Below are 25,092 nucleotides of genomic sequence, written 5' to 3'. Positions count from 1 at the left end.
CTGTGAATTCCTTATGCTTGCACTCTGGGTAATCCAGTGTAAGTGAGGCCTATTATTAAAATGAGCTTCAGGATCTGGAATAACAAACGTTAGAATTTTACTAAATTATTCACACCCTCTCATTGCCAAACCATCATTTGACAATTTCACTAGCACGTATTCAACGCTTTTACTAGCACGTACATCAGGACGATGTAAGGTGCATTTCTGATCTTGGTTCTCTGACCGATGTCCAAAGTCTACGTCATCCCCACTAGGAGCTCCCTGTGTCAGAAGCACGTGTTGTGCTCAACCCAGGTGCCGGCAGGTTGCTCTTCCCGGTCCTGGCACTGCGCTGAGTTAGTTAAAGGTCGATTAACGCACCAACAGCGGAGATGGAATGCAGAGGGGGGTGCAAATAGTGGATTGAAAGTACTTTTATGCTACAGCAAGTCAAGGACAGCCCAGTACAATTTCTCTTGAAGGAGCAGAAACCTGTAAGCAGCTTAGTGATGCTGATGAGTGTGATAGTATTTTGAGCAGACTATGTGCAGCGAATGAAGTGGAATGACTTTTTCACACATCTGGAATAGCGCCTCTTAATTAGTTTTTTTTTATTGGCCAAACAAAACAGCTCTGAGTGCCAAAGCAACTTAACCACCAGCACTGAAAATGCCGGCAAGGAAATTACCATAAGAGAGGTCGTATTTTATTTCTTGGGAAATCTTACAAAGATCAAATTTAGGTGAGCATTATTTGTCGTAATTTTTTGCAAGTAAAGCTGTGCAGCAGACGCCTTCTTGAGCTCTCTTTCTCTACGAATTCATGAAAATTCTTAATAGATTGAACAGAAGCCCTCTTTTCTGTAAGTGGAACCTACGACTCAGGCGACCTTATCTAAATACATGAAAACAGTAAAACAGTGTTGCTAAACCATTGAAAAGGCGAACGGACGGTGACAAGTTCAGTGGAAAAGGTGAACTTGAGCCACAGCCACGACTTGCACATTGTCAGTTATCCAGGAGCTTCAAAAGAGCTGTGCTTTCCATGCGGACAAAGTCTCTGCGTCAGGCAACCTTGCACAGAACCAGTCTTCTACCGGTGCCCTTGTCACTCTTAAATTTTTTCAATTTGGGCACAGGCCCGTTGGACACTTTGATGCAATGGGAGCATGAACACTACATGCAGTGTCAGCCGTCACGATGGATGCCGGTGGCCTCTGCTCAGGGTCCAGCAGGTGGGCAAATGGGAGTGGAGAGGCTATTGAAAATATTCGAGAAACGGACCAGGGCCGTCCTGAATTCGCAGTAACATTATACTGCTTAGAAATCACAGCTTCCAAAATATTACAAGAAACTGCAAAAAAGTTACAAGAATACGAGTAGGCAGAACCAGTTTTTTTGAACATTGAGCTTAAAACTTAAAGTAATCCAGGTACGTATTTGGAAATGACTCCAAAGTGACAGCCAAAAGCCAACCTAAAAGCATTTCGGCTTTTAGGTTGGCTCTAGAATTTCGGCTCCATCGAAATTCAGCCGCTGCGGCTGGGATCGAACTCGCCTCTTTAGGGCTAGCAGCCGAGCGCTGTAACCACTAAGTCACCGTGACAAGCGTAATTAACACATTTGCACTCATTAACTTCGCCTTCCCTTAACTGGTGTGAGTGTGCAAGTACACAACAAACTAGCTTTGCATTCAGCTTGCTTTGGCTTTAAAATCCGAGCTATGTGAGCAACGCACTCTATCACCGTTCATTATCCTACGAAGTCCGTACTAAATTTTTTTCATTTCGTAGTCACTACAGTTTACCTATCTGTGAGATGTTTACATTCTTCGCAAGATATCCAGTTTAGTAAAGCTCTTTGTTTCAGGATCACTTGTAAGCTTTAATAGATCCTTGTGTACTCATTAGCATTTCTTCGGCTAAAGTAGCGCTGTTTCTTTTGTGAACGTGCTGAAAATGTGAAAGAATATTGTGAGAAACTTTTGTCGAATGGTTAAGTATGCTCCCGAAATTTCGTGTGATAGTGCCTTTGACAACCCAGAAGAACTGTTCAAAAATATCTAATGATAGCGCTCTAACTCTCTCCATGTCCGACACAGTGTGAAAGTACGTAAGACACACGCTGAGGCTTCTAAAATGCAATCAAACTTGCGCAAACGGTCAATGAAAAATTATCTACGGAAATGAATCCAGTTCGAAAATTTTCTCTCAAAATTTTAGTCTGCCTTTCACCAGTACTGCGCAGTATTACGAAGTAGTGGGGAGGCTTGGTTATGCAGAAAGCTTACAGGATGCATCCGATTGACCAGACGTCAACCTCGAAGCAGTGCCCCTTCGTCGACAGGACCTCCAGGGCGCTGTAGTTTGGCGTTCTGATGAAGGTCCATCTTCTTGCGCTCGCCCTCAAAGTGGATGCGAACTTGAGGTCTCTGTGGATGACACGCTGTCCCAGATATCGGCAGGCAAGGAGAAGCTGGCGGAGGAAGTCTCTCGCCTCAGCCTCTGTTGCCTTGTTCCGGCGCCTATGCATTTCCAAAAGCGACTGAAAAAAAGAATACCGCAAAACAGTCTAACTAGCCCAGCGAAGCCCTGCAGTTTAGACATTTGGCGCTGAATGACTGCTCACTGCAACACCCGAGCTAACGAGTGAGTCCATAGTAGTCAAATAAGCAGTCGAATTTTTTCGCTGCACTGCACTGCAGCTACAACACACAAGTGCATGTGGTCTTTTTCAACGTGACAGCATTAAAGGGTCAGTCTACTGAATTTTATCTCAAACTACCGTTTAACCAGGTGTGGTGCCAAGAAGTGCGGTAGAACATTTTAAAATAGAATTTACTGATGTGGGAACACATATGCATGAGATGGTAGTCTCATTTCGCAACAATGAAAATACAAACGTCATAGCAATTTATAAAGTGCAATTTTCAAGTGCTGAGGTGATTAAAAGCAGTTGCCACTGAAAGGATATTGGATACATAGGTCACAATTAGTTAAAGTAACCCCCTGTTAGTTAAAGTAACCAAACTGAGAAGAGTGCGTTTTAGGGGAGCTAAATACAGTTGGAGTGCATTGCGGGAAAGCGAACCACAGGGGACGAACGAGTGCGTCCCCACAGGTTAGGAATGCTTGTGATTCCTACCCATAACATTAAAAATGACACAAAAAAAAGTTAATTTAATACTTAACGGAAACACGTATGGCCAATCACTGTTTCAGTATCACGGTTCAAAATAAGGGATACCTTGCAGATAAAAGTCTGCTTTCAACATGATGTTCTCCATAAAAAGGTTCAATCTTTCAAAGGACTGTTAAATAAGTTAAGGTGCCTACATGGAGCCGATGCTTTGTAATCAAATTATATCATTCCTGCATTGAACTATGTTTTCCATCATTCCAACTGATTACACCATTGTACAATCCGGTTTTAGAAGCTGCTGCACTTATGCATGCATACCTTATGTGCCAACGCATGCTTTTGCTATTGACCCAACAGTTGTTTGCTGGTGTTTCCTGTGAAGTTTCATGATGAAATAAAATGAATGAGCATTTCTGGTGCTTCTCTGGAAATGAACTTGCGACCTCACCTGGAGAACTTCCTGTGTCAACGACACGAAGATGTCCAGTCCAAGCACCCACGCGACGAAAGCACTCTAGATGGAAATATTGAGAAGGAAATATGAATATGGAATACGAAAAAATGGAAGTTCTCAAATATAAATTCATCCAAATGATTTTCAACCATGCAACAGACACATTGTATACGCACTTGAAATTCAAAATATTAGTCCACCCCACATGAAAGTTCGGTCATTAAAGAATGTAGTGGAAATGGAGGACACATCCAGCTGCAATCCATTATATCTGTCAAAATATCATATTATGCACAAAAGTGGTGCTTACCTAGAATATTCATTAAAGAATGCTGTATCAGGGCATTTATGCACCCAAAACAAAAATTTACTCACATATTTTGAGCTCCGAACACACCTACCCAAAATTAAGTACACCATTAAATGTTTTCGCGTTACAATAGACGGCAGTTTTGACTCCAGGCCACATGCTGATAACAAGCCCCTAAGGTGGTACTAGCAGGCTACGGTCTAACAGCTGAAGGCGTTTTTATCTTCCTGTATTAAAAATCATTCGCTTCTCTCTTTTTCAATCTCATATCGCATAACATTGCAAACCATGGCTTTGTACATTTCAAACCTATTTGGACCGAACTCTTCTTAGCGCTGTGAATAATGCCCTTTTCACGTCTATTGCATTCCAGCAGTGATTTATTCTTCAGAGTGAAAATACTTCTCTTCACGTAATCCTCTTAACTGATTGTCTCCATTTCAAATGATAAGGCAATAATATGTAATAATCACTCATTATGGTTAGGCGTGCTTGTGATTCCTACCGATAACATTAAAAATGACGCTAAAAAAATGTTAATTTACCGGTTACTAGAAACACGTATGGCCAATAATTGTTTCAGTATCATGGTACAAAATAAGGAAAACATTGCCAATATAAGTCTGCTTTCAACATTGTGTTCTCCATAAAAAGGTTCCATCTTTCAAAGGTCAGTTAAAAAAGTTGAGGTGCCTACATGGAGCCAATGCTTTGTAATCAAATTATATCATTCCTGCATTGACGTACGGTTTCTATATCTCCAACTGATTACACCATTGTTCAATCCTGTTTTGGAACCTACTGCACTTATGCACGCATACCTTATGTGCCAGCACATGCTTTCGCTATTGACCCAACAATTGTTTGCTGGTGTTTTCTGTGCAGTCACAGTTGACACACAGTTTCCTGTGTATCAGATGTCAGTTATTCACATTTTACGATTGCATAGAAATAGATGCCAGAGGAAAACTCAGAATACGCAATATCACAAACACCCGCCCATGTGACACAACATAAACACTGCATGAGGAAACAAAATGACCCCGTCCTGCGAGTGTTGCGCCACGGTACTGTTCCAGCGTCTAATGCACATCTTTAATTAAAGCAGCCGATTTCCTTGTGCACTTGTTATATTAACCCAAGTGTTTTCGAGCTCACTAATTACATGAAACACTGCAGGAACCAACACCAACAAAAAAAAAATTCCCATGTAATTTCTCAGTACGTAAAAAAGGAGAGGGAAGCCTAACTTTGTCTATCAGGAGGAACATTTTCCCGTGCTCTGTGAAATCAAGAGAGCCAAGCAAGCATTTTGAGAACAGAATATATGAATTTTTCCTATTCCAATGCAACAAAAAAAAGGCATTGAAATACTAAAGTAGAAAAATTCTTATAGTCGTTAGTTTTTGTTTGCTTGGTTCTAAAATCTCTGCACCGATCTGGCATATGAACTGCGAAGGAATATTGCTCTGCATCCGAAGCTGGACTAAAACCGGAAGTCGTGAAAACGAACCTTGCACTCAGAAATTCCAGCTCGACACCCAGCGCGGTACCTCCCTTCTTTCTTTCTATGCGTCCAAAACAACTTGTTCGACTCACTCTGACAGGCCTTCTGCATCCTCCATGTATGCATGTGCCTGACCTTCGTCTGTACGAGATGCAGGTATTCTACACGAGACCTGCAAAAATCAGCACACACGACAAAGAATCCTCTTGAAGCAGCACATACATCCCATGGCTGCATATCTACCCTGCAACACACACACATCAAAAGTCTCTTATAATGGTGCAAAAATAGGGTGTGGATTTAGGCCTGTGAATTCCTTATGCTTGCACTCTGGGTAATCCAGTGTAAGTGAGGCCTATTATTAAAATGAGCTTCAGGATCTGGAATAACAAACGTTAGAATTTTACTAAATTATTCACACCCTCTCATTGCCAAACCATCATTTGACAATTTCACTAGCACGTATTCAACGCTTTTACTAGCACGTACATCAGGACGATGTAAGGTGCATTTCTGATCTTGGTTCTCTGACCGATGTCCAAAGTCTACGTCATCCCCACTAGGAGCTCCCTGTGTCAGAAGCACGTGTTGTGCTCAACCCAGGTGCCGGCAGGTTGCTCTTCCCGGTCCTGGCACTGCGCTGAGTTAGTTAAAGGTCGATTAACGCACCAACAGCGGAGATGGAATGCAGAGGGGGGTGCAAATAGTGGATTGAAAGTACTTTTATGCTACAGCAAGTCAAGGACAGCCCAGTACAATTTCTCTTGAAGGAGCAGAAACCTGTAAGCAGCTTAGTGATGCTGATGAGTGTGATAGTATTTTGAGCAGACTATGTGCAGCGAATGAAGTGGAATGACTTTTTCACACATCTGGAATAGCGCCTCTTAATTAGTTTTTTTTTATTGGCCAAACAAAACAGCTCTGAGTGCCAAAGCAACTTAACCACCAGCACTGAAAATGCCGGCAAGGAAATTACCATAAGAGAGGTCGTATTTTATTTCTTGGGAAATCTTACAAAGATCAAATTTAGGTGAGCATTATTTGTCGTAATTTTTTGCAAGTAAAGCTGTGCAGCAGACGCCTTCTTGAGCTCTCTTTCTCTACGAATTCATGAAAATTCTTAATAGATTGAACAGAAGCCCTCTTTTCTGTAAGTGGAACCTACGACTCAGGCGACCTTATCTAAATACATGAAAACAGTAAAACAGTGTTGCTAAACCATTGAAAAGGCGAACGGACGGTGACAAGTTCAGTGGAAAAGGTGAACTTGAGCCACAGCCACGACTTGCACATTGTCAGTTATCCAGGAGCTTCAAAAGAGCTGTGCTTTCCATGCGGACAAAGTCTCTGCGTCAGGCAACCTTGCACAGAACCAGTCTTCTACCGGTGCCCTTGTCACTCTTAAATTTTTTCAATTTGGGCACAGGCCCGTTGGACACTTTGATGCAATGGGAGCATGAACACTACATGCAGTGTCAGCCGTCACGATGGATGCCGGTGGCCTCTGCTCAGGGTCCAGCAGGTGGGCAAATGGGAGTGGAGAGGCTATTGAAAATATTCGAGAAACGGACCAGGGCCGTCCTGAATTCGCAGTAACATTATACTGCTTAGAAATCACAGCTTCCAAAATATTACAAGAAACTGCAAAAAAGTTACAAGAATACGAGTAGGCAGAACCAGTTTTTTTGAACATTGAGCTTAAAACTTAAAGTAATCCAGGTACGTATTTGGAAATGACTCCAAAGTGACAGCCAAAAGCCAACCTAAAAGCATTTCGGCTTTTAGGTTGGCTCTAGAATTTCGGCTCCATCGAAATTCAGCCGCTGCGGCTGGGATCGAACTCGCCTCTTTAGGGCTAGCAGCCGAGCGCTGTAACCACTAAGTCACCGTGACAAGCGTAATTAACACATTTGCACTCATTAACTTCGCCTTCCCTTAACTGGTGTGAGTGTGCAAGTACACAACAAACTAGCTTTGCATTCAGCTTGCTTTGGCTTTAAAATCCGAGCTATGTGAGCAACGCACTCTATCACCGTTCATTATCCTACGAAGTCCGTACTAAATTTTTTTCATTTCGTAGTCACTACAGTTTACCTATCTGTGAGATGTTTACATTCTTCGCAAGATATCCAGTTTAGTAAAGCTCTTTGTTTCAGGATCACTTGTAAGCTTTAATAGATCCTTGTGTACTCATTAGCATTTCTTCGGCTAAAGTAGCGCTGTTTCTTTTGTGAACGTGCTGAAAATGTGAAAGAATATTGTGAGAAACTTTTGTCGAATGGTTAAGTATGCTCCCGAAATTTCGTGTGATAGTGCCTTTGACAACCCAGAAGAACTGTTCAAAAATATCTAATGATAGCGCTCTAACTCTCTCCATGTCCGACACAGTGTGAAAGTACGTAAGACACACGCTGAGGCTTCTAAAATGCAATCAAACTTGCGCAAACGGTCAATGAAAAATTATCTACGGAAATGAATCCAGTTCGAAAATTTTCTCTCAAAATTTTAGTCTGCCTTTCACCAGTACTGCGCAGTATTACGAAGTAGTGGGGAGGCTTGGTTATGCAGAAAGCTTACAGGATGCATCCGATTGACCAGACGTCAACCTCGAAGCAGTGCCCCTTCGTCGACAGGACCTCCAGGGCGCTGTAGTTTGGCGTTCTGATGAAGGTCCATCTTCTTGCGCTCGCCCTCAAAGTGGATGCGAACTTGAGGTCTCTGTGGATGACACGCTGTCCCAGATATCGGCAGGCAAGGAGAAGCTGGCGGAGGAAGTCTCTCGCCTCAGCCTCTGTTGCCTTGTTCCGGCGCCTATGCATTTCCAAAAGCGACTGAAAAAAAGAATACCGCAAAACAGTCTAACTAGCCCAGCGAAGCCCTGCAGTTTAGACATTTGGCGCTGAATGACTGCTCACTGCAACACCCGAGCTAACGAGTGAGTCCATAGTAGTCAAATAAGCAGTCGAATTTTTTCGCTGCACTGCACTGCAGCTACAACACACAAGTGCATGTGGTCTTTTTCAACGTGACAGCATTAAAGGGTCAGTCTACTGAATTTTATCTCAAACTACCGTTTAACCAGGTGTGGTGCCAAGAAGTGCGGTAGAACATTTTAAAATAGAATTTACTGATGTGGGAACACATATGCATGAGATGGTAGTCTCATTTCGCAACAATGAAAATACAAACGTCATAGCAATTTATAAAGTGCAATTTTCAAGTGCTGAGGTGATTAAAAGCAGTTGCCACTGAAAGGATATTGGATACATAGGTCACAATTAGTTAAAGTAACCCCCTGTTAGTTAAAGTAACCAAACTGAGAAGAGTGCGTTTTAGGGGAGCTAAATACAGTTGGAGTGCATTGCGGGAAAGCGAACCACAGGGGACGAACGAGTGCGTCCCCACAGGTTAGGAATGCTTGTGATTCCTACCCATAACATTAAAAATGACACAAAAAAAAGTTAATTTAATACTTAACGGAAACACGTATGGCCAATCACTGTTTCAGTATCACGGTTCAAAATAAGGGATACCTTGCAGATAAAAGTCTGCTTTCAACATGATGTTCTCCATAAAAAGGTTCAATCTTTCAAAGGACTGTTAAATAAGTTAAGGTGCCTACATGGAGCCGATGCTTTGTAATCAAATTATATCATTCCTGCATTGAACTATGTTTTCCATCATTCCAACTGATTACACCATTGTACAATCCGGTTTTAGAAGCTGCTGCACTTATGCATGCATACCTTATGTGCCAACGCATGCTTTTGCTATTGACCCAACAGTTGTTTGCTGGTGTTTCCTGTGAAGTTTCATGATGAAATAAAATGAATGAGCATTTCGGGTGCTTCTCTGGAAATGAACTTGCGACCTCACCTGGAGAACTTCCTGTGTCAACGACACGAAGATGTCCAGTCCAAGCACCCACGCGACGAAAGCACTCTAGATGGAAATATTGAGAAGGAAATATGAATATGGAATACGAAAAAATGGAAGTTCTCAAATATAAATTCATCCAAATGATTTTCAACCATGCAACAGACACATTGTATACGCACTTGAAATTCAAAATATTAGTCCACCCCACATGAAAGTTCGGTCATTAAAGAATGTAGTGGAAATGGAGGACACATCCAGCTGCAATCCATTATATCTGTCAAAATATCATATTATGCACAAAAGTGGTGCTTACCTAGAATATTCATTAAAGAATGCTGTATCAGGGCATTTATGCACCCAAAACAAAAATTTACTCACATATTTTGAGCTCCGAACACACCTACCCAAAATTAAGTACACCATTAAATGTTTTCGCGTTACAATAGACGGCAGTTTTGACTCCAGGCCACATGCTGATAACAAGCCCCTAAGGTGGTACTAGCAGGCTACGGTCTAACAGCTGAAGGCGTTTTTATCTTCCTGTATTAAAAATCATTCGCTTCTCTCTTTTTCAATCTCATATCGCATACCATTGCAAACCATGGCTTTGTACATTTCAAACCTATTTGGACCGAACTCTTAGCGCTGTGAATAATGCCCTTTTCACGTCTATTGCATTCAAGCAGTGATTTATTCTTCAGAGTGAAAATACTTCTCTTCACGTAATCCTCTTAACTGATTGTCTCCATTTCAAATGATAAGGCAATAATATGTAATAATCACTCATTATGGTTAGGCGTGCTTGTGATTCCTACCGATAACATTAAAAATGACGCTAAAAAAATGTTAATTTACCGGTTACTAGAAACACGTATGGCCAATAATTGTTTCAGTATCATGGTACAAAATAAGGAAAACATTGCCAATATAAGTCTGCTTTCAACATTGTGTTCTCCATAAAAAGGTTCCATCTTTCAAAGGAAAGTTAAATAAGTTGAGGTGCCTACATGGCGCCAATGCTTTGTAATCAAATTATATCAGTCTTGCACTGATGTATGCTTTCTATCATTCCAACTGATTACACCATCGTTCAATCCTGTTTTGGAATTAGCCAGGATAGCAGCTTGGGCATGTTGGTTATTCATTTGTGATGGAACAGCGCAAAATACCGGGACAAGAGACAAGCGCTGACTTACAACTGGTTTTTATTTCGAAGAAACACTGCTTCTTATACCTTCTTCTCCCTCTCAAAACAACAACAAATGCGTCACAACCATATCGTTCAAGCGTCCAAAAAAACATAAGATAAATAATCACAGAGATTTATAATCACATTTTTAACATTTCAAATTCTTTCTTAGTCAAATCAACAGACGGCATGCTGACACAATCGTCGCGCAGACTCGATATCGAAGCTGCCTCGATTATTTCCCCGACTAACTGGTCTTTGTGATTAGCCAAAGTTTTGCATTTCTGGAAAACAGGTGGACAACTTGTTGAAGGGCAATCTCTGCAATGAATTCCCAGGTTCCGGCAAGCTTGCTCGAAATTAGTTTTGTGTTCTAGTAGCCTTTCGTTCATGCACCTACCAGTCTGCCCTATGTATTGTTTACCACATGCCACTGGCAACGAATAAACAAGGCCTTCGGTGCACTCCACAAAGGGGGTTCGATGCTTTATCGTGCATCCCTGCTTCTGTTTGGTCGGGTCGGAATTGACTCGTCTGCACAGACTTTTGAGTTTGTTAGGAGCAGTCATCACTACATTGACGCCAGCTTTTCGACCTATGCTCTTCAGGCGATGGGAAACGTTGTGAATGTACGGTATTGCTACTACCGGCCTCCTTTCTTTTTGTTTCTTTGCCTCATCTTGCTGCTCGGGCCTAGCCTGCATCAGGTGCTTTTTCATCTGCTTGGCAACAGAAACCAAAAGGTGCGATGGGTAACCCGAGTTGCCAAGCCGTTCAGCCTGGCGAAGAAAGCTCACTTCCATTTTGTGAACACGATTTCCTCAAGGCATTTGTGAGGCACAATTCACAATAGCCCTCTTGGTCAGCTTAGAGTGAGCTGATTGGAAGGGCACTGGCACTTTCTCCCCTCTGGGCTCAGAGGCCCAGCAGGCATGCCCTCTAGCGAACTCAAGTCTCGGGTCTAAAAACCTTAGTGATCCTTGAGCAGGAAGCTCGTGCGTGACACGAGCTTCCTACGTTAGAAACAGTAATGGAAACAGTAAATACATTAGAAACAGTAATGGAGGAGGTGGGTCGCTTTGCACAGGCTTTGCAGCCACTTATTGTCACACACGAACTTCCTGCTTAAGGATCACTAAATACGTTAGAAACAGTAATGGAGGAGGTGGGTCGCTTTGCACAGGCTTTGCAGCCACTTATTGTCACGCACGAGCTTCCTGCTTAAGGATCACTAAGGTTTTTAGACCTTCATTTGCTTCTCTTTCATTTGCTTCTCTCTCTTTCATTCTCATATCGCACACCATTGCAAACCCTGGTTTTGCAGTTTTAAAGCCTATTTGGACCCAACTGTTAGACTGGAAAAATTAGCGGTGTGAATAATGCCCTTTTCAGGTCTATTGCATTCGAGCAGAGATTTATTTTTCTGGGTGAAAATACTTCTCTTCATGTAATCCTCTTAACTGATTGTCTCCATTTCAAACGATAAGGCAATATGTAATAATCAGTCATAGGTTAAGAGTGCTTGAGATTCCTACCCATAAGATTAAATATGACACAAAAAAATGTTAATTTACCAGTTAACAAAACACATATGACCAATCCCTGTTTCAGCATCATGATTCAAAATAGGAAAAACCTTTCCAACAGAAGTCTGCTTTCAACATTGTGTTCTCCATAAAAAGGTTCCATCTTTCAAAGGACAGTTAAATAAGTTGAGGTGCCTACATGGTGCCAATGCTTTGTAATCAAATTATATCAGTCTTGCACTGATGTATGTTTTCTATCATTCCAACTGATTACACCATTGTTCAATCCTGTTTTGGAAGCTGCTGCACTTATGCATGCATACCTGATGTGCAACGCATGCTTTCGCTATTCACCCAACAGTTGTTTGCTGGTGTTTTCTGTGCAGTTTCATAATGAAATAAATTAAATGAGCATTTCTGGTGCATCTCTGGAAATGAGCTTGCGACCTCACCATGAGAACTTCCTATGTCATTGACAGGAAGACGACCAGGAACCCACGTGATGAATGCACTCTAGATGGAAATATGGGGATTGGTTTGCTTTATTGGGGTTTAATATCCCAAAGCAACTCAGGCTATGAGGGACGCTGCAGTGAAGGGCTCCGGAAATTTCGACCACATGGCGTTCTTTAACATGCACTGACATCGCACAGCACACGGGCCTCTAGAATTTCGTCTCCATCGAAATTCAGCCGCCGCGGCCAGGATTGAACCCACATCTTTCAGGCCAGCAGCCGAGCGCGTAACCACTAAGCCACGCGGCGGGCGTAATTAACACATTTGCACTCTTTAACTTTGCCTTCCAATAAAGATGCAGTGAAGAAGAATCTGAACTTGTCTTTTAGCCGTGGGAGCTCGATCTACATGTTTTGAGCATTCTTAGAAACTTCGACTTATTGCCCTGTGTGGCCGATTTTTCTAATTAAATCGAATTAACATCCGGCTCCCGCCTTTATTTCTTTAATTCTCCCCGTACGGTGGGTGGAGTCGACCAACGCGTGGAGTGCCTTTCAGCCGGCTCCGTGGAGGCTTTGCTTTCCCTTTATTTTGTTTTTTAGGTTTCCGTGAATAAATAGTTTCATTCACAGATAATATAACCGCAGAATAAGTCCACAGAAATAAAAATACGCGTGGACTATTTGCTACTACAGATTACTACGTATTACTCCGCCGATGGCAGAGCGGCAAACCGCCACAGGACTGGGTGAAAGGCACTCCACGCGTTGGTCGACTCCACCCACCGTGCGGGGAGAATTAAAAAAAAAAGAGGGAAGCGAATGTAAATTCGATTTAGTTAGGGAAATTAAGGAAGAAAGCTCATAACGTGCAGATTGAGTTCCCGCGGTAAAAAGACGAGTTCAGATTCCTCTTCACTGCACCTTTAACTGGTGTGATTGCACAGGTACGCAACAAACTTGTTTTGCGCTCAGCTTCCTTTGGCTTTAGAATCCCAGCTATGTGAGCAACGCACTCTATCGCCGTGTATTATCCTACAAAGTCTATACTAAACTTTTTGTCATTTCGTAGTCGCTACAGTTTAGCTATCTATGATATTTTTAGTCTTCAGAAGATATCCAGTTTAGTTAAGCTTCTTGTGTTTCAGGATCACATGTAAGCTTTAATAGGGCCTTGTGTACTCATTAGCGCTTCTTCGGCTAAAGTAGCACTTTCTTTTGTGAACGTGCTGAAAATGTGAAAGAATATTGTGCGAAACATTTGTCGAATGGTTAAGTATGCTCCCGAAATTTCGTGCGATAGTGTCTTTGACAACCCAGAACAACTGTTCAAAAATATCTAATAATAATGCTTCAACAGTCTTCATGCCCTCAAAGCTGATGCGGGCGTCAAGCAGGTTCCCAACTTGAGGTCCCTGTAGATGATCCGCTGTCCCAGGTATCGGCAGGCGAGCAGAAGCTAATGGAGGAAGTATCGTGCCTCAGCCTCTGTTGCCTTGTTCCAGCACCTATGCATTTCCATGAGTGACTGGAAGAAGAATGCCGCAAAACAGTCTAGCTAGCCCAGCGAAGCCCTGCAGTTTAGACATTTGGCTCTGAATGACTGCTCACTGCAACACCCGAGCTAACGAGTTAGTCCACAGTAGTGAAATAAGCAGTCAAATTTTTTCGCTGCACTGCACTGCAGCGACAACACACAAGTGCATGTGGTCTTTTCAATGCGGCAGCGTTAAGGCCCCTATTCTGCAGAAAATCTGGCATCGTCCCTGTTGGCACTGTGAGCGACAAATCCCCGGAAATGAAGCCTAGGTGGTTGATTGTGTTGGTTTAATGGTGCATAGGAAACTCGGGCCATCATGCACCAAACTTATGGTATAGGAAAAGTTTTTTGCGGCTTTTAAGAAAAATATGGAAAGTGATCAGTGGTGTAGAGGGCTTAAAAAGTTTAAACTACCTAGTAATAATAAAGGAAAAGAAATTTAGGAATGGCTAAAGGTAAAAGCTTTAAAAAAGGTCAGGTAACCCCAACAGCGATCCTTGGCTGGACAAGGATGTCGAGCCTCCCGACCAGTAAAACAAAATCTCAGCCTCCTCCCCAGGAATGAGAAGGTGGCTGAGGTGTATAATGAGTTACGCAAAGCAGTGGGTGAAATTTAGAGTTTGTTGAGAAAACCTATCTCTCTCAAAAAGCTGAACACACAAGATATTTCGACAGCTGCATCTTCACCCAAGAGTAACATTGGGCGTAAAGGAATGTGTTTATTATAAAACTCAGTAAAATAAATTTTCCCTAGTTTTGCAAGTTTTGTGCAGAAAAGTAAAATGTGATTTACGTGAATTCTTCTCAGCACTTTTCACAAAGAGGTTTTTCTTGTTTTGTGAATAGAAAGTTATGAGTAAGGTGTGTATATCCTTTACGAAGCCAGCAGAGATCAACATCCTTGAAACGTTCCTGGTGTGTGCAAGATTTCCATTCATCTAAAACTGGCATTAACAAGTGTAGTTTTTACTTCATTGTTCCAAGCTAACTGCCATTTTTTCCTTAACTTACTGTGTACTAAGTGCATGTGATCATTAAAGGGTATGTTTACTGTGATTATTTGTTTGCAATGGGCTTCAGCAGCATACAAGTCTGCTCTCTCGTTGCCTTTAATTCCTATATGACTCGGTACCCTGCAGAGTTTTATGTTTTTTCCTTCAGCTGTGGCTGTTATGTTGTGTATGACGTCACCAAGTATTGGAGTGATTGCATTTTTAGATTGAAGGGCTGTAAGTACACTTAGTGAGTGTGTAAATAATGCTGTTTGGGAAGTTCTCAATTACTATTTATTTGTACAGCTACACTGATGGTGTAACATTCGGCAGCGAAGATAGACGCACACTATCTGTCCCTTGCACCACTGTGCTTCCAACGTAGGCATCTGTTTTGAACCAACGGTGCAAAAGGCTGTAAAAGAATTGTACTTTTCCTCAAGTTTAAGAAATACTTGTATATTATATGTTGTTGTGGAGTTTCTGTTTTACGGAACTGTGTAAGAGTGAAATCACAGATAGTAGGGAAATTGTCCCATTGTGGTAATGGATCTCGCCTTCGGGCAATGCTTGGCAATGTGTTAAGTACGCTGAGGTTTTGGCATCTCTTCAAATCGCAAGAGCAGTGGCCGGGAAGCTTGCAGTTTGTTGTTAAAGAGCGTTCTAGATGGGCACATTGTAGTGATGGGGTAACAAATATGCTTCTGTAGTGAACGGATTTTTGGAATGTAGGAACATGTAAGCACGGCTCTCCTGTCTGCAAGTGATTATTCGTTAGTTTCTACATAAAGACTGTGTATAGGCGATGTTCTGTATGCACCAGTGGAAGGACGCAACCCTAAGTTATGTATTGGATCCAGTTGGTTAAGTTACGATTTTAACAGGTACGACGGTGCGATACATGGGAACAGTAAAACACTGTTGCTAAACCAATGAATAGGCGTACGGACGGTGACAAGTTGGATAGAAAAGGTGAACTTGAGCCACAGCCATGACATCCACATAGTCAGTTAGCCAGGAGATTCAAAAGAAGCTGTGCTTTCCAAGCTCACAAAACCTCTGCGTCTGGCAACTGTGCGCAATCCCATCTTCTACCTGTGCCCCTGTCACGCATAAATTTGTTCAATTTGGGCACAAGCCCCTTGGACACTTTGATGCATTGGGAGCACGAACACTACATGCAGCGTCATCCGTCGTGATGAAGGCCGTTAGCATCAAGCTCCAGCAGGTGGGCAAATGGCGGCGGCGACGCTATTGAGAATAGTCGCGAAACGGACAAGGGCCATACTGGAGTTGCAATAACATTCTATCGCTCGGAAATCACAGCTTCCAAAATATTACAACAAACTGCAAAAGTTACTAGAATATGAGTAGGCAGAACTAGTTTATTGAACATTGAGCTTTAGAGGTAATGTAAACCAGGTAAGTATTTGGAAATGACTTTAAAGAGACTGCCAAAAGACAACCTAAAAACATTTCACAGAAGGCACCAGGAATATACAAAAAATTTTTGCACGATCTGATACTAATAACACTGTAAATAAAAAATTCAAAGGGGTTCTAAAACACCTACAGTGGAGAGCACAACTCACTTAATCTCTGCATTGTGTTGCCATAAAAATCTGAGCCAAATAATCCACTTCAGCACGCAGCAGAAAACCCACAATCCCACACGAAAGTTGGCGAGCCTTTCCCGGAACTTTTTCATGCCCGCACCCTTCTCTGTCCCTCGCACCAGCGAATACGAGTTGAGAGATGGTCATTGGTTAGATGCTTTGCGGCGTTAGGCTGTGGCTAATAAGCCGTGTAGCTCCGACAGGTTTTTTTTTTTTTTACTTTCATCTGGGCAGCACTTCTGGGCTAAAAGCCATTCACTCTCGCACTCCAGAAGAACCTGCCACAGGCCTAGTAGGTACAACAAAAACCTAGCAACAAATTAAACCAGGACATTAAAAAGCGCACCAAAAGTGAACAGCCTCCGTTGTCCTGCATGACTGTTTTCTTTTTCTTTTTTTCGTCTGGCCACAGACCCTCTGACATATTTTCACACACGCACCAACAGTGTACTGGCTGTAATCCAGGAGCTTGGAGATGACGGCCTCAATGTACTGGTTCTGGTCCGGGTGTGTCCTCACACTGCGCTGAGTTAAAGCTCGATTAACGCAACAGTGGAGATGGAATGCAGAGGAAAGTACGAAGAGTGGATTGAAAGTAGTTTTATGCCACAGTAAGTCAAGGAGAGCCCGGTATGAATTCTCTTGAAGGAGCAGAAACCTGCAATCGACTTAGTGATGCTGCTGAGTGTGCTAGAGTTTTGCACAGACAATGTGCAGCAAATCAAGTGGAATGACTTTCATCAACGTCTGGAATAGCCTCTTTTAATTTGTTTTTTATTTTGTTATTGGCCAAACAAAAACAGCTCAGAGTGCCAAAGGAAAGAAGCCTGACTCTTCCGCAGAGTCCTCCTTTACCTCCCTTAGGGGTATGCAATAAGAAATGGCAAAAGATCATTCAGGCTAGCAGGGTTCACTGAAGTGAGAGAATACAGGCGTGGCAGCGTAAGGCATTCTAGCGCCCAGCGACAGTGGGATCAGGCAATTTACAAGGAGAGGGTGGCTATAGCAGGCCCTGAGTGCAGCTAATTAGAGATTGATAACAAAGGTCCCTGCCCCGTAGCAGACAAAACTTGGTTGTCAACGATGATGATCATCATCATGCATCTCTACATCTCTCCAGATAGTATCCGAGCAATGTTATTTAAAAAAACCAAGGCTCAGCTTGCAACTCAACTGGCTGTTTGCTACAGGGCACCCATCACTGTGCGTGCACGTCATCGCTCACGCTTTTGTCTGCACGGCCAGCAACAAGACTGCACTGAATGAGGTGGCGCGCAGCGTCGTGTCGAGGCTACATGTGCATGCAGAATGCCGGAGCACCTTGATCAGTGCACTAATGAAAAGCTCTGCCTCCCCACCCTTCCTTCGAAACTAATGAAACAATTCTTCTTTTCCGTCTATGGTTCCACAAGTGGAAAAGAAAAATTCTTGCGATGAAAGGGACGAGATTGGAAGCTGAGTGGGTGAAAGTGGCAGAGATGAGGAGAATATGAATCAGAATTTGAGCTCCTACAGTAACTGACTTACACCGAACGAGCAGACATGAGAGTGAAAACAGTTTGACTCCCATTGTAACACAGCTATTTCCAACAAACAACAAGGCAGTGATTATTTAACTAGGAGAGGCTAAATATTAGCTCTTGGTTTTCAATTCTGCGGCTCAAAGACGGATCCATGAAAGTTTTAATGGATCCCGCCTATGTTTCTTCTGCAGCAGCTGATGTTTTTGTGTTCTCGTTTTAGTTAATCAGTTCACGTTTCATTTCATATCGATGGCACAGGTTTCAACTGCACAAGTGGCACACAAGTCCCAGGGAGCATGCAAAGCATGTATGGAAAGCCTGCAGTTCGATGCGTCCTACCACGTGGAGGATTGCAAGTGTACCCGACACGGGCTGTGCCAGGTCTAAAAACCCTGCTACCGGTCCCCCTGGGAATGCCAGGTGGATGCTGAGGTTGCACTGGACATTCAGGTGTAACGGGCACCTTCTGAAACGCATGGCCACAGTAAACATGGCCAGCTGGAAAAAGAAGAAGCCCTACTAGATTGGAGAGACACGGGAGAGGTCTTTGCCCTGTAGTGGGCGTAGTCAGGATGATGATGATGACGATGAAGCTAAACTTAATTTGTTTTCGCTGTCTGCCATGCATCAAAATTAAGAAAAAATGCCTTACCCAATCCTCCTGCTCTCTCCAAGGGCACAGTGCCGGTTGTCGATCTCGGCATGGTAAGAGCACCTAAACATGTAAACAAAAACATAAACAGGGCAGAGTCAGTGAGCACAGGATCAAATAAACATTGTCTGCAAGATTTCAGTCATGTCAGAATGAAACTAAAGCTATTCTGTGAACACCGTTAATACAAATCCAAGTAGTTGACCACAGGGTTAAAAACATTAAGCTAACATCTCTGGTTGGAGGGCCTCCTTTGAAGGCAAATTGCTACTCCGTACTCGATATGCTTCCTACCATATTCCGAGTGCAGATTGTATGTTAAGCTCTACAGGAGTAGATGATTATTACATATCACGTTTTGCAAGCTTGTACACCTGTTGTCCTCCAGCAACATCGCTGATCAGTAGTTAGTACACCCACCACAGCTTGCACTGAGGCAGGTTTCGAGTTTGGTGCAGAAAAATAGTGACTAAATATTGCATGTTTCAATTACTGATGCGTCAAAAAGTTTGCTAAAGAACACACAGACACTGAACCCTTTGGTTGAGCAGAGGGAACAATAAATTTCTTCAAGTGTGGTCAACAAACGTGACAAGTTGCAGTGGAATCTTGTGAATAATCACCAGTTGCTCAGTCATGTCTTTCTACTGTTACTACAGTTTCAGAATTTGCAAAGACCGAAAGGACCACTTTATGCTGCAACCTAATTACTAATTCCACCTTAGAAACAGCTTCTTTAGGCGACACTACCACAAGCATTCTACTTCAGTCTCCGGGATCCTGAAGTTTAAATGTTTTCACGTTACACTACACAGCAGTTTTGACTCCAAGCCACATGCTGATAACTTAAGCCCCTAAGCTGGCACTTGCAGGCTATGGTCTCAAAGCTGAAGGCGTTTTCATCTTCCTGTATTAAAAATCATTTGCTTCTCTCTCTTTCATTCTCATACTGCATACCTTTCCAAACCATGGCTTTGAACATCTAAAACCAATTGGGACCCAACTGTTCGACAGGAAAAATTAGAGGTGTGAATAATGCCTTCTTTAGGTCTATTGCATTCAAACAGTGATTTATTTTTCAGAGTAAAAATACTTCTCTTCACGTAATCCCCTTAACAGATTGTCTCCATTTCAAACGATATGGAAATTTGTAATAATCACTCATTATAGTTAGGCGTGCTTGTGATTTCTACCCATAACACTAAATATGACAGAAAAAAAAACGTCAATTTACCAGTTAACAGAAACACGTAAGGCCAATCATTCTTACAGTACCATGGTTCAAAATAAGGAAAACCATGCCGATAGAAGTCTGCTTTCAACATGTTTTCCATAAAGAGGTTCCATATTTCAAAGGTTAGTAAAATAAGTTGAGGTGCCTACATGGAGCCAACGCTTTGTAATCAAATTATATCATTCCTGCATTGACATAAGTTTTCTATCATCCCAACTGATTACACCATTATTGAATCCTGTTTTGGATGCTGCTGCAATCATGCATGCATACCTTATGTGCCAACGCATGCTTTCACTATTGACCCAACAGTTGTTTGGTGGTGTTTTCTGTGCAGTTCCATGATGAAATAAATTGAAAGCGCATTTCTAGTGCTTCTATAAATGAACTTGTGACCTCACCTGGAACTCTTCTAGTGTCGTCGGCCGGAACACGACGAAACACCCACGCGAAGGAAGCACTGTAGATAGAAATATGGAGATGGAAATATCAATATGGAATATGGAAAGATGTAAGTTCTCAAATATAAATTCATTCAAATGATTTTCAACCATGCAACATATATATTGTATACGCCCTTGAAATTCCGAATATTAGTTCACCCCGCACCAAAATTCTATCATTAAAAAATGTAGTGAAAATGGAGGGCCACGTCCAGCTGCAATTCATTAAAAGACCAGTCAAAAGATTATCGTATTATGCATAAAAGTGGTGCTCACCATGAATATTCATTAAAGGATGCTGTATCAGGGCATTTATGCAGCCAAAAAAAAACTTTTACTCACATATTTTGCGCTCCGAACACACCTACCCAAAATTAAGTACACCATTAAATGTTTTCGCGTTACACAAGACAGAAATTTTGACTCCAAGCCACAAGCTGATAACTTAGCCCTAACCTGGCACTACCAGGCTATGGTCTCAAAGCTGAAGGCGTTTTCATCTTCCTGTATTAAAAATCATTTGCTTCTCTCTCTTTCATTCTCATATCGCATACCATTGCAAACCATGGCTTTGCACATCTAAAACCAATTTGCACCCAACTATTCGACTGGAAAAATTAGTGGTATGAATAATGCCCTCTTCAGGCCTATTGCAATCGAACAGTGATTTATTTTTCAGGGTAAAAATACTTTTCTTCACGTAATCCTCTTAACTGATTGTCTCCATTTTAACGATAAGGCAATATGTAATAATCACTCATTATGGTTAGGCATGCTTGTGATTCCTACCCTTAACATTATAAATGACAATAAAAATGTTGATTTACCAGTTAATGGAAACACGTATGGCCAATCACTCTTACAGTACCATGGTTCAAAGTAAGCAAAACCTTGCCGATAGAAGTCCGCTTTCAACCTGGTGTTCTCTATAAAAAGGTTCCATCTATCAAAGGTCAGTTAAATAAGTTGAGGTGCCTACATGGAGCCAATGCTTTGTAATCAAATTATATCATTCCTGTACTGACGTATGTTTTCTATCATTCCAACTGATTACACCATTGTTTAGTCCTCTTTTGGAACCTACTGCACTTATGCATGCATACCTTATGTGCCAACATATGCTTTCGCTATTGACCCAACAATTGTTTGCTGGTGTTTCCTGTGCAGTCACAGTTGACACACAGTTTCCTGTGTGTCAAATGTCAGTCATTCTCTTTTTAAGACTCTTTACAATTCCACAGAAATAGATGCCAGAGGAAAACTCAGAATATACTACATCACTCACACTACATCACTACAAACTGCTTATGCGTCATGGAAAGTAAGGGGGCGCTGCTTTTCAAGGAAGTGAAGCGCGGCTCGCATGGAGGTCTTTTTCACGCGAAACCTCACCTCGAGAAATAGGCATGTGGCCGTGCAGCCAAACTTGCACAGTCACGCGCTGAGGAAGCGGTCGCCCTAGCGTCCATGCGAGAGTTGCTGGCTCATATCAACAATGGCGAAACGCCGAACCCCGTTCGGGACAGCGTTGAAAAGATAAGCGAATGTCGTTGCTTGACCGGTCGTCTGGGAGCGCTAAAACTGCTACCCTATCACGTGGTTCTTTTGGTATTTTGCGGGCTTTAAGGCAAATAAAAGAAGCTGTATCAGTGGTACTTGGTTGCAAACAAGGCAAATGGTTATTTTCGATGGGATCTACAACTCCTGCTTTGACACTTTCTTTCTAAAGGCAATAATTAAAAATTAGCCAATTAGTCTCTGCTAATTAATTTCCTTTTCATGATAAAATATACTGCAGACTAGAGCACGCGACTAGCAACAACCCTTAGTTGGTCTCACGGGGCTAGGGCACTTCTTTTATAAAAGCTTGGTTACATTTAGCTGGGACAGCCTGTGTGTGTATATATAACAAAAATGTTATTGTAGCATTCAAATAATAACTATAAAACAACATAAGCAATATATGTTGGATAAGTCTCACAGCTTTTCCTCTACTCGTACAGCAATGATGTTATGCATCTAGCAAAACTTTGCATTTATCCAACAGCCACTATTAATTATGGAACAAGCTTCTCTGGTGGCTGTATAAAGGTGTCCGTTATAAGGTTAACGTAGGAGTTGAGCTGTATTCGAGTGTTGAAGTGTAGCCCTCCTTGCTTCTTGCAGAGCGGTAAAGTTGTCTACTCTCACAATTGACAGATACCTCGTCTGGCAGGGTTACTTCGCATTTTAGCGAAAGTTGCAGGTATGTTACTTGAAGGTTAGCAAAAGGTCATTTCCAAGTTATAACGTTCCAGAAGGACTAGAAAAAAGCTAAACTCAATTTGTTAATGTTTCTGTGCTACCAGGATTGGCATCACAATTTCGCATCACCCTGGCTGCTGCTGAAATTCGCATTAGAAGGAAGAAGTCCGGCGATTTTTTTTTTGCAGTGGTGATTTCAATCTCATCTCTCCATCTCACCTTTCTAGCACATTTAAGGAATCACATCATACGATGGGCTGAAGACTAATCCGCTCGTTTCGCTCTAATGTGCGATGTGGAGTTCGCCCGCGACCGGTTTGCACCCCAGTACACTGGAACAACTTTGCTCTCACTCGCAACACATCACACTCGCTTCAAAGCTCCATGCCACTCGCTTCCGCTCCTCCACATTTCACCTCCTATCTGTGGACAACACCTTACGCCACGTCTCGGGAGCGGCAGTAACAGCTGTCACTGCAGAAAATTGCAGGCCCCTGTACCCTTCCCGAAAATGATCATTAGGACAGTGCCTGTATTCGCAGCACGACCTCCATGTTCACACATGCGCCACAAACCCCAGGACACATTGCGGTGCCAGCTTCTGACCAGCCGTGCGAGGTGCCAGTGTCAGCGGCCAGGCACAGGCGCTTAAATCAAATGATCAACCCTTCCTCATGACAGACTTTGATCTTCCATTCATGCAGCCAACCCCAAAAGCTTAGCAGCCCACCCGGCCTGGCATTTTTCAGAGTGCAACCTGCTGCACACACTGCGCCACAGCTTCTCATCTGTTGTCGCTTGTCTCATTCACACAGCACATGGTTTTTATTGGAAACCTACTACCCCTGCTACATGGACGTTACGAATGAATTCCAACCGAATATCATTCGACTTGACTGCCGAACTTACGCTGCTACACGAATTTTTCAACGTCTTTCGGTTCAGATGTCAGTCGGGTCGACGCAGCACCGCGGAGACATTACAGATTTTCTAATGTCTTCCAAACGTGAACACAGACCTCATAGACCAATATCCGCCGCCGCCGCTTCACCCCGCCCGCAGCCGTGCCGCGCAGATGCTTGTGGCTGTTCATTCCGAAATCAGCTGCTCGCTTTTTTAAGCTACTTGTTTAGCGAATAGCTAGTGTTCACGCTAAATGACTGCTTGGCACTAACAGTACACCACTTAGCATTTACCGCTTGAGCGCGATATTTCCCGAGCAGTGAGAATGACTGCACTCCAGTACTTTTGTTTACATGGTTGTGTACAGTCAGCTAGTGCTCGCTTGCGTGACATAAAATGCAGTCTGCACTTTACTTGCACTGAATAATCTCTTCTCTTTTGTTTCGATTGTACTCGTGATTGTTTACGCAGAGCGACAAATATGTAGGAAGCGTCGACACGATCGCTCGCCTGGTAAACGCTTTATAGCTGGTTTGCTGACTTTGCGAATAACAGATGCTTCTTTCTAATTGTCCCTTCTTTCTCCGATGTGACCAGTAAATGATTTTAAATCACTCTACCCAGAAGTATGCTATCTAGAACTCGCCAAAACTACACTCGTTGACCATTTGCATTCGCTAAAACTCGTGCATTCGCTCTCCACAATCGCCGAAAAGTACACACGAACCCTGCGAACCCTAAGCCTACTCGTCGCAGAACGGGGTCGTCATCGGTTAAAATTTCAACATTTGATAAGCGTTTATCGCTGCTGCTCGAGTGTTGAAGTGTGCGTATGTTAAAGGTAGCAGCTAGTTTCGTTTATTTTTATTGTGGATAAGGTAGAGACAAGCAAAGGTATATTCACGGCATCGTCTCATCAGCGTGAAGTTTTCGCGCAGCCGCCTATCTGGGGAGGACACAAAGGGTGACCAACCGCCGGCCTTATTTGTGGGTGTCGTTGGCCTGAAAAACATGCCACACTACAATGATATGTGACTTTTAGTCGTGCTGGTGTCATTGTCGGTCTAGTGTGACCGCTGCAACCACCGACGTCGCCGCCGTGTAGTTGTACGCACTCAAAACGAGCTAACAGTCACTACTGGAACTCGATGGCAGCAGTGCCAGGTGAGTGAATGCTGAAGCTTTCGAATGTGCTTGGAAATTGTCGTGTAGCACCGCGAGAGTCCGCCGAGTCCGAATTGAAACTTGGTTTTGAGGAAAGGAAATGACGCAGTAATCGTCTTGCATAACTCGGTGGACACCTGAACCAAGCCGTAAGAAAGAGATAAAAAGCGAGTGAAAGCATTCGAACTTTCGACTGCCATTCGACTCACAGGTCATTTGAACGTAAACATGTAGCATGGGTACAACCATTCAACCACATGCAGTTCTTTAAAAGGGACATTAAAATTTCAGTACACATGGGCGCCTTCGCATTTTGCTTCCGTCAAAATGTTGCCGTTG

General features: G+C 42.7%; 1 protein-coding gene across 2 annotated transcripts in view; it reads right to left on the bottom strand.

Annotated features, from left to right (window-relative positions):
- Positions 1 to 164: 164 nt before the first annotated feature.
- LOC149357745 (serine/threonine-protein kinase PLK1-like) overlaps positions 165 to 25,092 on the bottom strand; it is a 25,276-nt gene continuing 348 nt past the window's right edge. Inside the window, exons 2-9 of one of the 2 annotated variants that reach the window (XM_089584892.1) lie at positions 20,401 to 20,459; positions 18,766 to 18,828; positions 9,270 to 9,335; positions 7,971 to 8,224; positions 5,486 to 5,565; positions 3,571 to 3,636; positions 2,272 to 2,525; positions 165 to 334 (exon numbers count right to left, since the gene is read on the bottom strand). In XM_089584892.1, coding sequence (XP_089441018.1) covers positions 2,506 to 2,525; positions 3,571 to 3,636; positions 5,486 to 5,565; positions 7,971 to 8,224; positions 9,270 to 9,335; positions 18,766 to 18,828; positions 20,401 to 20,459 — 608 coding nt within the window. In that variant the 3' untranslated portion in view covers positions 165 to 334; positions 2,272 to 2,505. Of the gene's footprint in view, positions 335 to 2,271; positions 2,526 to 3,570; positions 3,637 to 5,485; positions 5,566 to 5,821; positions 6,034 to 7,970; positions 8,225 to 9,269; positions 9,336 to 18,765; positions 18,829 to 20,400; positions 20,460 to 25,092 lie in introns of those variants that run through there. The other variant, XM_089584893.1, reaches the window with a different exon arrangement.

The sequence above is a fragment of the Amblyomma mixtum genome, chromosome 3 (genome assembly GCF_055824585.1).
Source record: "Amblyomma mixtum isolate Tamu chromosome 3, ASM5582458v1, whole genome shotgun sequence".
Lineage (NCBI taxonomy): Eukaryota > Metazoa > Arthropoda > Arachnida > Ixodida > Ixodidae > Amblyomma > Amblyomma mixtum.
Note: the sequence above shows the minus strand (reverse complement) of the source record. Positions and strands in the feature narration are given on the sequence as shown.